This window comes from Sapajus apella, unplaced genomic scaffold (genome assembly GCF_009761245.1).
Source record: "Sapajus apella isolate SASKATOON/1434 unplaced genomic scaffold, GSC_monkey_1.0 scaffold46, whole genome shotgun sequence".
Lineage (NCBI taxonomy): Eukaryota > Metazoa > Chordata > Mammalia > Primates > Cebidae > Sapajus > Sapajus apella.
In genome coordinates this window covers 15,646,958-15,663,957 of record NW_022436986.1, presented here as the reverse complement: position 1 = coordinate 15,663,957, position 17,000 = coordinate 15,646,958, and the positions used below count along the sequence as shown (strand labels likewise).

General features: G+C 44.5%; 1 protein-coding gene across 7 annotated transcripts in view; it reads left to right on the top strand.

Moving 5' to 3' along the window:
* PTPN3 (protein tyrosine phosphatase non-receptor type 3) overlaps positions 1-17,000 on the top strand; it is a 163,823-nt gene that overhangs the window by 71,119 nt on the left and 75,704 nt on the right. For 5 of the 7 annotated variants that reach the window (XM_032240311.1, XM_032240308.1, XM_032240312.1 and 2 more), the window contains exons 2-5: positions 5,715-5,869; positions 11,861-11,968; positions 12,045-12,087; positions 14,664-14,742. In XM_032240311.1, coding sequence (XP_032096202.1) covers positions 5,715-5,869; positions 11,861-11,968; positions 12,045-12,087; positions 14,664-14,742 — 385 coding nt within the window. The remainder of the gene's footprint in view (positions 1-5,714; positions 5,870-11,860; positions 11,969-12,044; positions 12,088-14,663; positions 14,743-17,000) is intronic. The other 2 variants (XM_032240313.1, XM_032240314.1) reach the window with 2 other exon arrangements.

Sequence of the window (17,000 nt, the reverse complement as noted above, 5' to 3'; positions counted from 1 at the left end):
AGCGATTCTCCTGACTCAGCCTCCCAAGTAGCTGAGATTACAGGTGTGTGCCACCACACCCAGCTAATTTTTGTATTTTTTGTAGAGACGGGGTTTCACCATGTTGGCCAGGCTGGTCTCGAACTCCTGACCTCAGGTGATCTGCCCACCTGGGCCTCCCAAAGTGCTGGGATTACAGGCCTGGCCTCTTTATTTAAAATTTTACAGTGGAGTTGGGTTTGCTCTGTCACTTGCATGTGTTCCCCTCCCTTCTTTCTGTCTGGTTCATTGGCTGGTAAAAGAACAGTTTCCCAGATCAATGTAGACAGATCCTTAGGAAATAAAGCGGCGGTATTACCTGCTTCCTGTCTCAGGCTTCAGGGCAGCCAGGGAGGGGCCCTAGTAGCAGCCATGTTACCTAGCCCTGGCTCCCAAGGCTCTGGTGTCTCACATGCGTGGGGCGTGGCAATTTGTGCCAGCATGCCCTGCCTCTGGTTCCCGAGTTTGTAGCAGCTTAAAGGTGTATCACGTATCTATAACCCCTCCTTTTTAACTCTAGCAAGCTGTCTTTATTAAAGTGAATACATAAAACTTTAAGAAATGGAACATTCATTTATCTGCAAGTCGTTCAAAATCAGGATTGCCCTACAAAATCTGGAATCTGTAGACAGCACCTGATGGCATTAGAAGATTTATTATTATTTGTTAGAACATTAATAAAATACCTTTTATTGGGTGCCTGGTATGTGTGCCACATGTGCTAGGCACTTTCTATGTGCCACTCTAAATCTCATGGTCTTTATTGTGCCCCTACTGTTTGCAAAGTGAGGTTTTGCCTCTTTCAATAATACGTTTTCCAAATATAATCTTTGATTAAAAACTGTATTCACAGTAGAGCTTTGATTGCTATTGTTTAAAACATTCTAAAGTTATAATGGATATTTAAACTCGTGCAAAGAACAGGCTTGGCTTCCATATTATAAAATGCATCAGCAGCAGCTGTAATCGTTTGTGGTCAGAGAGGCCAGCATGTTCCTGGTTGGGTTGTGGCTTTATTTAGAATTAAGAGGCTTATAAAGGAAGCCATAGAAACCCTGAGTTCCCCAATTGCTGTGGTACAGGAAACAGGGCAGTTAGTCAGCATCCATTGTCCTGACCAGATTGTTTAAGATGTAATTTCAAGACAATCTGAAAATACCACATGGCTCAATTATTTGGCTATTCAACATCAGGCTCATTCTTACCAAGGTTTGCTTTAGGAACCATTATAGGAAGATTTCTGCAGCTTTCATAAAATACCTACTCATGACATTGTCATTAGGTTTCAAGCCCTTTATGTAACAATCAGAGACGGACGTGAGAAGGGGAAGTCTGTGTGGGTTACTGGTCGACTTTATTTTGTCAGCTAGCTGTGTGACTGTGCTGGACAGCATCACTGCTAACTGTGGTGAAATGAATAAGCCCCAACAGCATGAATGCCAGCATGAGCTATGAGGAGCTGCTCAGGTGAAGTTTGAAAATCAGTGTCCAACATTGGACATTGGTGACTTTCATTTGGAGGCACCTGTTTCAAATCTTAGCTTTTTCTGCCTGGGGTCATTGTGTGACTATCTCTGTTTTAGCTGCTCCAGAGAACAACTGACCACCTCTCTTCACACACAGTGAATTCATCCACACGATGAATGGTTTAGATTCTGTAGAGCCTATATTCTAAGGCCGTCCATCCAAAACACACCCTGAGGTTCCCTGGAAACCCACTCCTCTAGTCCTTGCCTCCATGGCTTTTACTTTGAGGGCTTCCCAAATGGAAAGTGATTCTGTGCCACACCCGAAGATGCTGAATCACCACTGGGGGGGTGTGGGGACAGGCAGTTTTTAAAAGCTCCCCAGGTGATTCTGATGTGCACCTCCCACTAAAACCAACTTGTAATGGTTCTATTGTATCTTTTGAAAAAAAATGTAACCCACCTGAGATTCTTAGACAAGAACTAAAAAATAAAATTGACATTTTAAAGTCAATGTGGTTAAAGCATTATGGAACACATTTGTTGTCGTTTGATAACTTTTTGTATTACTCAGAAAATGCATCCCTGCTTCTGATGACATTTTCATTGGAAAGGGCAAGGCGGAGGTGGTGCGGTGGGTGGAATTTTATAAGTGACTCAATAAGTTTCTTTGCACTGTTGGTCCCAAGAATTTTTTTTATTAATATTTGAGATTCCCTGTCCTTATCTAAGGGAGGTTTACTTGGAGCTCCTTAAATATAATGATAAAGAGACCAAGTGCCTCTCTTCCTGGATGTACTTTCTGCACCTAATCGCTGCCCCCTGTCTTTCCCTGAAGCTTCTCGGTTCTCCAGTCTGCTTTGGCCAATCTGCTTTGGCCACATCCTTCTGAGAGCTGAGTCACTACTCCTTGCTACTGACTCGCAAATCTTTTCTCGGGCCCCACCCTGACGTTAGGTAATTTTCCAGTTACCTGTGACTTGCTTCTCCCAGAATGGACCCTGGCAGCAGCAGGTTGGTCATCACCTGGGAGACAAGATGCGGACTCTTGGGTCTTGTCCAGACCTACTTGAATCAGAGTCTGCATTTTAACAAGATCTGCAAGCACTCTGTACACACACTGCACTGTGAGAAGCACTGGTCTATGGGACACAGACTGCATTCCTTCTTTCTTTTCTTGCTTTTTTTTTTTTCTTTTTTTTAAGAGAGAGAGTCTTGCTACATTGCCCAGGGTGGACTCTTACTCCTAGGCTCCAACAGCCCTCCCACCTTGGCCTCCAGAGTAGCTGGGACTGCAGGTGGGCACTACTGTACCAGGCTCCCCCTCTAATTTCTACTTAGACCCCACCCCATCCTTCTCTCTCAAGTTTGTCTATCCCGTTGTACTGCTGTACAGTTTTGTTGTACTGCAGTACTGCTATATAGTCTGTTGTGCAGACTATAAATCTCGGCTTCATTTTCTATTTCATTCTTTTTCCATTCATCTGGACATTTACTAACTGCCTACCAGACCTAGGTTTGAAAGTACAATGAGCAAAAGCAGACCTACTCTTGTGGGGCTTTGCATCTAGCGGGAGAAGCAGATATTAAATACATTTCATCAGTTGTAAGTGTGAAATGAGGATGAGCACTAGTGAGTGAACTCTGTCACTCAAATCTGTGACTGGTTAGGGAGGCCAGGGAAGGCTTCCCAGAGGAAGTGATGCTTGTGCTGAGCACTGACGAGGAACTGGAGTTAGATCAGATGAAGAGGAGCCAGAAGAGCTTTGCAAGCAGAAGGAATAGCATATGCGGAGGCCTAGTCCATCAGAGAAAATTTGCAGATAATTAATAAAAATTATTCTCAGGCCCTTCATCTTTATTTGCTCTTTCACCCAAGAATGTCGGATTTATATCTTCTCTGTTCCCTGAGCCAATTTGATTTGTAAAATTACTTCACTTATTCTATTTTTTTTTTTTTTTCGAGACAGAGATTTGCCCTTTTTGCCCAGGGAGTGCAATGGGACGATCTTGGCTCACTGCAACCTCCGCCTCCTGGGTTCAAGTGCCTCAGCATCTAGAGTAGCTGGGATTACAGGCAAGTGCCACCATGCCTGGCTAATTTTCTATGTTTAGTAAAGATGGGATTTCACCATGTTGACCAGGCTGGTCTCGAATTCCTGACCACAGGTGATGTGTCCACCTCAGCCTCCCAGAGTGTTGGGATTATAGGCGTGTGCCATCATGTCTGGCTAATTTTGTATTTTTAGTAGAGACGGGGTTTCATCATGTTGGCCAGGCTAGTCTCAAACTCCGGACCTCAGGTGATCCACCCGCTTCGGCCTCCTAAAATGCTGGGATTACAGATGTGAGTCCCTGCACCCCGCTGCTTCATGTATTCTTTGTAGAGGCCTAGATCCTCCCACCTACATGATATTGTCATGTCCTCAGTTGCACACCTTTCCAGTCTTTTCGCCTGCCTCTCCACCATTGAATTCACCAGTCAAACCAGTTTCCTTACTGTTCCCTAATACCATGGTCAGATTTTGAATGCCCTCTAATTCCCTCTTCATAAATATTATACTCTTTTTTAAAAAAAAAAAAAATAGTAAAGTTGTGATTAAAACATACATACGGAAAAGTATACAAATCATAAATGTAGAGCTTGGTAAATTTTCACAAAGTGTCTACACCAGTGTCATTAGCACCCACATCAAGAAATGGAATATTAAAGGCATTCCAGAAAATCCTTCCCCTCACTACACACAAAGGTAACCATTATCCTTTCTTCCATCAGCATTGATTAGTTTTGCCTGTTTGTAAACTTTATATAAATGGAATCATGCAGCAGATAATCTATTGTGTCTCATGTCTTTTCCTCAATTTAAAGCAACTGATTCATGTTTTACATGTAATGGTAGTTCATTTCTTTCTTCTGCTGTATAGTATCGTATGGTATGACTGGACCACAATTTATCCATTCTACATTTGATAGATGGGGTCTTTTCCAGTTTAGGACTATTATGAAGTTTCTTTTTTGTTATTGTTATAAATTATTATTAGATACATATTGTGGACCAAATCTTTGAATTGTCATGACTTTAAAAACAAATTTTTTAAGTTCTGAGTACATGCACAGGTTTTTTATATAGGTAAATTGCCTGTCACGGGGATTTGGCGTACAGATTATTTTGTCAACTGGGTCATAGGTATAGTACTGATAGGTAGTTTTTCGATCCTCACCCTCCTCCCACACTTCACCCTCATGTAGGCCCTGCTGGCTATTATTCCCTCCTTGGTGTCCATATGTGCTCAAAGTTTAGCTCCCACAAGATTCTGGTCCATGTCTTTTAGTGAGTGAATATGCATTTTTCTGCTGGGAGTGTGCCCATGACTGAAATTGTTATAGCACAATAAATGCATATGTTCAGCTTTCATAGATACCATTCAGCAGTTTTCCATAGTACAGCAGTTATGTTCTCACCAGCAGCATGTGAGAGTTCTGGCTGCTGCACACCCTCTGTGGTTTTGCCAGTCTTGAGTCATAGGGGTTCTCTGGTGGGCATGTGGTACTGTTGCTTTGTGGGTTTCATTTGTATTTCTTTGACAGCTAATGTGGTTGAGTACCTGTTATTGTTTTCTTCCTGTTTTCTGCGGAGTTTTCTGTTATTCTCACTAGGTTAGCAGGAGCACTTCATGTATTCTTTGTAGACGTATATATTGCCAGTATCTCCTTCCACTTTGTCGGTTGCCTTTTTGCTGCCTTAAATGGTGTCTTTCAATGAATAGAGGTCCTTTAATTTTAATGCCAGTTTATCAATAAATCTTTTCATGTTTGAAATCATATTTATACCGGGTATAGCTCGTAAAACCTTAGAGGTAAAACACATACATACGTAAAATTGTGAAACATAAATAAAAATTTAAAAGCCTGGGAAATATAAATCAGAAATATCACTTTTACATTAGACCAGGGAGGGCCAGGGAAATATAAATATTACCTCAGACCAGGGAGGTAATAAGACACGCAAATAAGCCATGTAATACTATGAACGTATAATTTAGCAATACATTTTGCTTAGAGCATCTTAGAAGTCAAAATTCCATTGGAAACATGATCTGCTATGTCGTTCTCATTATCTGTGAGTCCCTCAGACGGTATCGAGAGGATCAAATCTGACAGGTATCTGCATTCACAAGTAACTGGTGATTCTCATATCAAAGTACTAACAGGTATATCTTATGTTACAGGTTATTCAACGATAGTTATGACCTCCCGGTTACGTGCGTTGGGTGGAAGAATTAATAACATACGCACCTCAGAGTTACCCAAAGAGAAAACTCGATCCGAAGTCATCTGCAGCATCCGTTTTTTAGATGGCTTGGTACAGACCTTTAAAGTTACTGTAAGTTCTCTACTTTTTAAATTTTTCCTGAATTAATGCTTCTAACAGTTTTCATTTCTTGGCTTACAAAATGTAGAAAAAATGTTTTAAAATGAAAACTTGAGATCTTGTATGTTGAGGTTGCGCTGGAAATACTTAAAAATTTTGCCCCCATTTCACCTCTACCCTGAGGGTCTTTCCCCTTCCTCTGTGTGATGTAAATTGTTTGATGCTCAGATGTTGGTGCTTCTGTGAAGTCCTCACCCACCTTCTGAAGGAGACTGGTTCAGGAAGTGGATGAGGACTCCATGGAAGCACCAGCATCTGCACATCATGGTGATACACACACACACACACACACACACATACATATACACACACACACACACACACACACACACACACACATATATGCTTCATTAGAGCCCATGTCAGGTTGCATTTTTTAAGTAGTGATTAGGGTATATGTTGCCCATGAAACTGTGAGCTCCTTGAAAGCAGGAAAGAATAGAAAGTGTGTTGTTTCCCTTGTACTTGGCACAAGGCTGGGCACAGAGCAGGTGCTCATTAAATGTGTGAGTATGTGGGTTGTGAGACCACCAGCCTCACAGATGGCAGGGCTTGGGGAGGTCCTGGTTCAACCCACTTAAAGCCCATGGAAGAGCCAGTGCTATGGCTGGCCTCCAGTCTCACAGGCCAGCCATAAGACCGTGGCTGCCTATGGTGCCCACCCAGCCCAGTCATCACCTGGGCCCATGACCTTTGCCTGTCTCTCCCATCCTCTGGCCAGTCCTAAAGGGGTCTGCCCCAGCCTGGAAAGGTCAGTGTGCAAGGAAAGGCATCAGAAGAGAGGACAGGGGATGAGGGAACAGTAAAAGGCCACAAGAATGTAAAAGGTAACAAAAACTGGTCCCTGGGTCTTCTGCACAACCCCTGCAAGTTTGCACACTGCCAGTCCCAGGCGATCATGGCCCTTGATGCCAGCAGGAAAACAAGGCAGTTTGCATGGAGTCTTAGCACAATGGCTGCTGTATCTCCTTGGCTGCAGGTGTCTCCCTGTCAGTGCAGAAGACTCGGTGGATGACCAGGGTCATAGGAGTGTGGGCCCCTCGCCTGGCAGATAATAGAAATGGGCAGTAGAGATAGATGTTTCTCAGCCCTCCACCCCACTCTTCCACCCACTTCCACGATCACCCAGGCCTCCAACTCTTCCCCAGTGTCAGGGCATCAGTTTTTTGTAGGTGGGAAATGTTGTAAGAAGTGAAAACTCCAGCAAGGAAATTCAGTTGTCTAGTGAGGTGTCTCCAAAGTCTAACTCGGAGGGCTACAACATAGACCTGTGACCTGTTTCTTCAGAAGCCAGTTTAGAGATAAACATCCTCTCAGGAGGACTGTCCAAAAGACTATTCTGCGATTCTGGAAATGTTCTGTATCTGCACTAACCCATAGGGAGCCCCCCAGCCACATGTGGCAATTGAACACTTGAAATATACCTGAAGAACTATTTTTTTTTTTTCCCCTGAAACAAGGTCTTTCTCTGTCACCCAAGCTGAAGTGCAGTGGTGTGATCCGGCTCACTGCAGATTTGACCTGGGCTCAAGCAATCCTCCCACTTCAGCCTCCCAAGCAGCTGGGACTACAGGCACGTGCCACTACACCTATCTAATTTTTTTTTATTTTTTGTAGAAACAAGTTCTCACTAACTTGTCCAGGCTGGTCTCAAACTCCTAAGCTCAGGCAATCCTCCCACTTCACCCTCCTGAAGTGCTGGGATTGCAGGCATGAGCCACCACACCTGGCTTAAGTTTTTTATCTTATTTTTTAATTAAAATGGAGGCATTTTAATTTTTTTATGAACTACTAAGGACTGCTTCCATTTTAATTAAAAATATTTTTAATTAGTTCCTTGTCTCCACTTTGGATTGCTCGGCCTTGGTGAACGATTCTTAAAGTCTGTCAGAAGCTCCTACAATGTGTGTTATAGATGTCAATCCCTTCTCCTGCCTGGGTATTTTGAAACTTGCTCGCTGGGGGGTGGGACCTGAGAATCTGCATTGTAATTTCTACCCGAGTTGTCTCCATGTGCCGTGGTCGATGTGCCCTGGAGTTGGAGAACCACTGATTTAGGGGTCTCTTGGCAAGGTTGTAAATATTTCCCTTAACAAGAAACTACTTTGGTTCTACAGAACCTTGTCTTATATATGATTTCCTTTTTAACATAATCTTTCATAGAATTTTGTGATAACACAAGTTCCGTGAAGGTCACAAATATCTCTTCCAGGTGCTGTACACTAATAGTTTAGTGTATGTCTGGCTTGTTAAAATGTGTGTTTGTCTGTCTTGGAATTGTTCTTAAACAGTATTTCCTCTTCCTGAAAAGATCATGAATGTTTGTGACTATGTCACTATATATTCATTCAGCACATGTTTATTGAGCACTTACTGTGAACCAAGCTTTGTTCTAGGTACAAAAAAATGGCAACAGTGCACAAAACAGAGCAAAATCCCTGCCTTTTTGAAGCCAACATCTTAGTGGGAAAGACGGGCCATAAAAAAATATGTGCTGAGTCAGGCGGTACTAAGCGCTTTGCAGAAAAATAAAGTAGAACAAGAGGGAGAGAGTTGCAGGGCAGGGCGAGGTCACCATTGTATAGAAGTGACCTGAGAAGGCCCCACTGATGAGATGAAAGAACCGTGTGGTCGACTGGCGGAAGCACATCCCAGGGAGAAGGAACAGCAGTGCAAAGGCCCTGAGGCTAGAGCCCGCTCCCTGTGTTTGCAGAACTCAGTGGAGCCTGGAGTGGAATGAGCCAGGGGATAGTGTAGCAGGAGATGAGGGCAGAGATAATGGGTGGAGGATTGTATGGAGCCTTGGAGATCATTCTGAGGGCCTGGCTTTTTTTTTTCTACATGAGGTGGAAAGCACTGGGGCTCTGTCCACAGTCAACTATAGGAGGGAGGAGCTGAAAAACTGACATGGCAGTCCAGGGCAGAAATGATGACCAGTGGACATGGTGGCTGTGTGGGGCTGGCTAAGAGGAAACTGAACACACAAGTACTTTGAAGGTGGAGCCAATAGGGTTTGCTGATAGATGGGATCTGGAATGGGAAAGAACAGGAGGCCTCAGGGTGACTCCCAGGTTTTTGACCTGAGCAATGCAGCAAGATAGAGTTGCAGTTTTTTGAGATGGGGAAGACTGTGGGAAGAGCAGGTCTGAGGGCAGAAGTCATCAGTTCTGCTGTGGGCATGTGGCGGTGGAGAGGCGTGTTATTCATCTATGTAGCAGTGTAGGAATGGTGCAAGACAGAAGAGTCAGGAGGTCAGGGGACAGGTCCAGGCTGGGGATACCAGTATGGATATCACCAGGATAAAGATGGTATTTCAAGCTGAAACTGGAGGAGATCCCCTGAGAAGCAAGTAGATAGAAGCTGTGAACAGTGCCTAAGGGTAGGAGAGGTGAGGAGCAGGCACTAAAGAAGTCTGAGAAGGACTGGCCAGGGAGGCAGGAGGAAGCCAAGAGCGAAGGTCTGAGAATCCCAGCAGAGGGAGGAGTGATCAGCTCTGTGAAAAGGGGAGAAGGCAAGTACCTACCCTGAGTGAGCATCATCTCAAGCCTTAGAACAGGCTGGGTGCTGTGGTTAACGCCTGTAAACTCAGCACTTTGGGAGGCCACAGCAGGAGGATCCCTTGAGTTTGAGGTTACAGTGAGCTATGATTTACCACTGCACTCCAGCCTGGGCAATGGAGCAAGACCCTGTCTCTGAAAAAAATGAAAGTCTTAGAGTACAGCCTGGTGAATAGTGAGCACCCAGAAATTCTTAGTGATACACATCATTGTTCTTATCACGTGGCTGCCACCCCAAGCTTCCAGCAGCCTGGTTCAAAGCTGAGTCACGAGGAACTTGAGAAGTTGGAGGGCCTAGTTGCGATTTGGAATGTACCTCACTTTATATCTTTCTATGTGTAGGAATTTTCTACACAGTCTCATTCAGACTCGTTAGCCCTGCCTATCTTGGGACCTGGTGTCAGGGAAGCTGACTTGGATGTCAGTCATTCTTAGCCGAAGGAGTGAGCCCTGGAGGTGACCTGGCACGGCCAAGATCACCTCTTGGGGGCAGGGCCAGGCCAGAAGGATTGTTCTTATTATAAATGTGGTTTTTTAAATATTTCAATTTTTTATTGTATTTTTTAATTTTTTATATGTTCATTTTTTCTGTTATGTTTCAATTTCTCTTAATCAGGTGAATTATGCAGAACAGACACCTGTATGTATGAATTATGCACTCCAGAGGAGGAGAGGTAGTAGGAACAGAGAGGCTTTGGCATCAAACAGACCTGAGTCAGGCAGTCAGACTGTCCCTTGGCTGATGGTGCAAGGCACGGAGCCTCTCAGTGCCGTTCCTCATTGGCATGGGAGATGGTGATGACTACTACACTTTGCAAATTGTTGCAGAGATTAGAGATCATATATAAAAAGTGCCTCAGCATAATGTCTGGCTCCTTTGTAGATGTTCAGTAAATTGTAGTTAATATACACTAAATGTAATATAAAATCATATATAAATCATTCCAACAAGGGGAGCAGCTTAGCTCTTTGACATATGGCGTGTCTGGTAATGTGCAATGTGTGGACTGGGTCATTCTTTCCCCACCTGTTGTTATTCTCTTGTGATGGACGGTGCCCTGGCTAGAAGGAGCAGGAGGTCCAAGCGCTCTTGGGCAGGAAAGGGAGCATGTTCAGGAAACAGGCGTGTCTCATGTTCCCACCCTTCAGACCAGATAATCTGAGGCTGCCCCAAAGAAGTCTCTGCAAAAGGGGCCTGACGGTTATCTAATTCTTCCAGTGCTGGTCACTGTGACCTATTTTCAGGTACATTATTTGCTTCAGGCACTCAAAAAAAGGAGCTGCCTTGGCCTATTCTATACATGGTCTATTTCTGACTCATATTGTCCTTTTAGTTAAATAGTTTGGTTCAAAGGATTCCTGCGAAGTCTGCCTGTTAAAGTAGAATTTGCAGTTTTCCAAACTCTCCATGCTGTTTGCCATCAGTGCACAACTGATAGGCCTTTGTGCCGGGCCATCTGATCCAAAGGCCTCTTTTTAGCTTGTGCACATGGAGGGGAGGGCTGATGCTTGGACCTGTCCTCCTCCCAAACCCAGATTGGGGGTTGCTTTCTCTAGGCTCCAGGTTGAGATGACTGTTTGTGTGGTCCCCTTGGGCGTCCACTGTGCCTCAACTGTTTCACAGCCCTTGATGGCCTTTGACAGTCTGTTACAGTCACTCCCTCCACAGCCGGGGCAGGAGAAGGGAGCTTCTTACAGCCCTGTCCCCATTCCGGCAGCATGCCAGCCCCATAAGCATGGAGCAGGGAAGGCGATCGAGTCCTGCTCTGGAGAGACGTGTAGTTGAACGTGCCCCCCAGCTTCTCACTTCAGATGGCTCGAAGGGGAAGCAGGGAGGGAGATAAGCCCACCGGGTGGCACAGGCCAAATCACTCTGAGGGCATTTTGAATGGCATTTGAGTATTTTTAGCTGTCTTCCTTTATGTGGTTAGGTGAGAGTTTTCCGTTCCTGGACATATACTTTGGTGGTTTCTCTAGGAGTAGGAACCACAGATGTGTCCTGAGGACTCAACAGAAACTGCCCTGGGGTTAGCATTTCACTGTGGATAATCCACGGGAGGCCACAGGGAATTTACTGTGATTATGAGAGCTGAGTTTTCCAATTTAGACATTACCACTTAGGAATTGCAGCTAAGGAGGAAGGAAGAAATCTGAGACAATTAAGCTCATATTGTCTTAAATTGTGTTGGTGTCGTTTTTCTTAGCCCCACCTCCCATATGTGCTGTGTGGCTTCTTAAAATTTATTAAAGCTTTTCTTGTGGTGGGAAGTGTATGTGCATGGCATTTCTGAATATTTTAACTCTTTTTTGCCTACAGTAAAATTGTTTTTACCACCAATTAATTTATTTTAAGACTTTTCCCACTTGATAATTTCTTTTGTTCTAGAAACAAGACACTGGTCAGGTTCTTCTGGATATGGCGTACAACCACCTGGATGTGACTGAGAAGGAATATTTTGGTTTACAGCATGATGACGACTCCATGGACTCTCCTGTAAGTACCATTTTTCTTAAATGTGCTGAACTCCTGCACGGTTTGCTTTTACATTTTATGTCTTCTTGTCCAACAGAGATGGCTGGAGTCAAGCAAACCCATCAGGAAGCAGTTAAAAGGTTGGTGTGATCTTTTCACTTCAACTGAACATTAGGCGTTAGTTATCACAGCCTGTTTCTCTCCTCCGATCATCAGTGCCTATAGCATCTAGGACCTGGAGTTCTGGGCATCCAGGAGTCATGAGTGAGCCATCTTCTCCCTGTCTGACTTCTGAGTCAGCAGAGATGCTTCCAGATCAACGCTCTAGGATCCTCCCTAGCTGCAGGCAAGAAAGGGAGAGGTGAGAGTAGCCAGCTCAGAGCAAGGGAGCTCACATTTCTTTATACAAGGAAGGAAAAGGAAGGAGGATGGCCTTTCTTAGCCCAGCGTGAGAGCCAGGGTGGAAGAGAGAGACAGAAAGATAGACAAATACAAACGCCTCATACTTTCCAACAGCTTAGTTGCATTCACTGGAAACAACAGATAGGTGCCATAGGTAGGTAGTGTCACAAATATAAAAGGTTCAGTCCTCCCAGCTGCTACTTATCTCTCAGGCGTGGATCCCAGTGCTGCAGCCAACTCCCAGCTGGGTGGCCAATCAGGCCACACCGTAGCCCACCCTCCGCCCTGATCTGCCCTCAACCTGATGTTCCAATGTTGCCAGCATTTTTTCCCTTTATGCCACTCGTGTCCCAGACAAACCTGGCTGATCTGCAGGGCCTCCTGGTGCCTCCCCTCAGTCTGTTCCATCTGCTGGAAATGCTTTTCCCTCCCACTTCCCTCTCTCAAAATCCTGCCTTTCTTCAAGGCTGCTCAGATCTCATTTCCTCTCCTAGAAACCGTGGCTCCCTCGACATTCCCTTAGATTTACCATCGTCTGTGTTGGGGCCCTGAACGCTCTCATCCTCATCTCTGTTGTTTGCCTTTAGTTTCCTGTCAGAACTCCCAGTTTCTTGAGGTTAGGACCCTTGTTCTATTTACCTCTGCATCCCCAAGGTGCCCAACACATAAAAAGTGGCCAGTGCATGGCAGAATGGAGAAGGGCAGGTAGATTTGTGCACACAGATGTGCATACACAGGATGCCCCCCCAACACACACACACACACCCCTGCCTCAGCACCCAGGCAGGAAGGAGTAGATACAGTAGCCTTTGCTCCCATCTCACTGCTGCCCCCACAGGGAGCCAGGTTCTCAAAGTTCTCTCCCATAAGCCGCGTCCTCTGCATTCAGAAATACCCGTGGAAGCCACAGAGCCACTTGCAGACAAATACCTGTCCCAACCAAGTCCCCAGGAATGAGTCCACACAAGGCATGAATAGGTGTTTAATTCATTTTCTCATTAACTCATGCTTTCACTGAACATGTCCTGAGCTCTGACTGTGGCAAGGTGCTGGGCTAAGCTCTGGGAATCTAGTCCAGATCAGATTTGGACTCTGCCCTCAAGGAGCCCAAAGGGATGACATTCTGTGATAGTAGTAAGCACGATAGAGGACAGCCAGAAAGATAAAGAGGCTGTGCCTGCAGCACAGACATCACAAGTTTAAAAGAGGGGGAGGGGAAGTGAACAAGCATCTCAAGGCAGCTGGAGGACGTTGCTCTCCCCTGATGTGCAGACAGTCATAGCGCCACCCACCGGTACCTAGAGACATGTACAGGTGTACTCAGGGACACAACCCTATAGAGATTCTTGGAGCACACGCTACAGATGAAGAAAGAAAGCACTAAAGAGCAGGGAGGGTGGAGCCCAGGATGAACTAAGGTAGAGGAGGAGATGCAGCAGGCCAGTGAGAAGGTCTTGAGTTGCAGAGAGCAAGAAAGTGCTCAGTGCCTAGATAGGGCCGGCAGATATTTACTGAGCAATAATGGTGAAATTGACATGAAGATCTTGGGATCTTAGCAACACAATCTGATCTTCTCCTATTGCCGTATCTATCAGAAGAAATGGACTAATTTTATCCACACAAGCGAATTGACTCTGGATGTTGATGCGTAAAACCATATTCGAGTGTGTTCATTGTGTGATTTACTAGTATATTAATTTAATACACTTTGCATTAAAAGCATGAGATATTTTCTAGTTTAAAAATGATTTTGAAATGTGGTATAGCAGAATCAAAGATCTCGGGACTCTAATTCTGGTTTTGTCACCAGCCGTGTGACCTAAGGCAAGTCACCTCTCTAAGCCATCGGCTTATCTGTAAAAGGGGCTACCAGTAGCAGCCTAGCTCATTCATAGTCATGGTGGTGTTCAAATGCAGGGCTGTACATGAAAATGCTTGAACCGTATGAATGGCTGCACAAACACAGCCTATTATTTCTTTGTAAACTTTGCGTAATACGCCAATTTAAGGATTTTTAAAATTTCTAATACAGATAACAGAGTGCAATGTTTAAACAGCCCTAAGATAACCGTGTGATAGGAAGTCGATGATAACTCAGTCTGTGCTGTTGTTGCATAAATATTTTACTTTTTGAAGACTTGGAGAGTTCTGAAACAATCAACTAACTTACGCACTCCATATTTGAAATTAGCCCGTTTCTAATGGAAAAAAGCTATGGTTGAGTGAAAAATGCATCACTTATGGAAGAGAAGCAACTTACATACATTGACTTTGTCAAAGAGAAAATTTAATTTTTTTTTGAAAAATGTTGTAGGAGGTTTCCCCTGTACCCTGCATTTTCGAGTAAGATTTTTTATACCTGATCCCAACACACTGCAGCAAGAACAAACCAGGTAATAACATTTTTTTAAAGTTTTCTATTTAGTGTATAAAAATGAGTAACCACTAAAAATGTACTCTGCATTTTATTACTATGGCCAAATAACTTCATCTGGGTGTAACTGCACCAACAATGATGATCCAGGTAAAAATCTAGGGTGCACAATACTGACATTCTGATCAGTGAATTAGCTTTCAGTCTTGGGCCTGCTTCTCTTATCTCCTGATTTGGTGCCATTCCCAACATACTCCCATCTGCCACCTTCTATCTCTCCTTCCACCTCCCTGGCCTCTCCTGCCTGCTGAACACACTGTGCTCAAATGACAAAAAGTCATATTCTACTAAAGTAGACAGAATGTAGAAGACAAATTTGTAAAATAGTCATCCACAGGTCAAATAGCATGATGTCTCTGAAGAGCTAGAATCGAGGCTCTTGAATATGACAAGACATTCTTGTTATAACAATTTTCTTTCTTTTTTTATTTTGAGACGGAGTCTCTCTCTGTCGCCCCAGCTGGAGTTCAGTAGTGTGATCTCAGCTCACTGCAACCTCCGCCTCTCAGGTTCAAACAAATCTTCCCACCTCAGCCTCCCAGGTAGCTAGGATTACAGGCGTGCAGCACCACACCTGGCTAATTTTTTTGTATTTTTAGTAGAGACAGGGTTTCATCAGGTTGGCCAGTCTGGTCTCAAACTCCTGACCTCAAGTGATTTGCCTGCCTCAGTTTCCCAAAGTGCTGGGATTACAGGCATGAGCCACCAGGCAAGCTTTTTTTATAAAAATTTTCTATCAGATCTCCAGTTTACAAGAAGTAGAAAGGAGAGCAGGATGAATTCAGCTTGTCTTCTCAGTGAATCAGCAAGTGCAGGAAGTCTGTGAACCAGGTAAGGGAAAGAGGGCTGTATAGGAGTTGTTTACCCCTCAGGGCTTGGAGTCTCTCCCGACCCTGGGTTTTTCTGGATGTGGAGGACAGAGTATTTGGAATGGAGGAAGAGAATGTAGCACAAGAAAGTTGTTGCTATTTTAACACAGACTGCGCAAACTCAACTTCCCCTCCCCTGTGGCAACATTAAGCCCTTTTATTATTCATCCATTTATTTGTCTTAGGGAGGGAAGCCATCTCACCAGAACAAAAGCAATAGATGCTTAGTATTGAATCCTGTTCTGTATTCATTATGGCCAAAAGACATCATCAAGGAAGCAGCATTAACTCAGACACAGAGTTCTGTCTTGTTTATTTTTTTAGTGGTAATTACATGATGACATTTTAACTTGTAATATGTTGAAAGGCCAGATATTAGTCTAGTACTGTGTTTTGCCTTCTTTGTGGACCCCTCCCTCTACTATAGCAGACATTGGGGATTTGACTGTGTTTTTTATTACATTTTAAGCCAGTGCCCAAGGTGTCTGATATGGCACATCAGGTGACTGCATGGAAGCATGCCCTGTCCTCTGAGTTTTCCCCATACCAGCTCTTCATGCTGGTAAACTGGGGATGGGATAGAAGCACTCAGCCCAGTAGGTTACTTCTTAAGCTGACAGACACAGAGCTGGTCATGAAATCTATAAGAACGTGTTTGAATTGACCCTACTAAGGCTTCCTTGGGCCAGTACTAAATAACACACTGTGGGCCAGGCATGGTGGCTCACACCTGTGAGCTTCCCGGCACTTCAGGAACCCAAGGCAGGAGGATCACTTGAGGCCAGGAGTTTGAAACCAGCCTGGGCAACATAGCGAGATCCTTCCTCTACAAAAATAAAAATAAAAAAAGTAGTCAGGTGCGGTGGTGCATGCCCGTAGTCCCAGCGACTTGGGAGGCTAACTCAGAGGATCACTAGGGCCCAGAAGTTCAAGGCTGCAGTGAGCCATGATTGAACCACACACTCCAACCTAAGTGATAGACTGAGACCCTGTTGAAAAAAAAGGGCTCTGTTGAAGGGATGTGTTAAAAACAACATGAATAGGCCGGGCGCGGTGGCTCACGCCTGTAATCCCAGCACTTTGGGAGGCCAAGGCGGGTGGATCATGAGGTCAAGAGATCGAGACCATCCTGGTCAACATAGTGAAACCCCGTCTCTACTAAAAATACAAAAATTCAACTGGGCATGGTGGCGCATACCTGTAATCCCAGCTACTCAGGAGGCTGAGGCAGGAGAATTGCCTGAACCCAGGAGGCAGTGGTTGCGGTGAGCCGAGATCGCGCCATTGCACTCCAGCCTGGGCAACAAGAATGAAACTCCGTCTCAAAAAAAAAAAAAAAAAAAAAAAA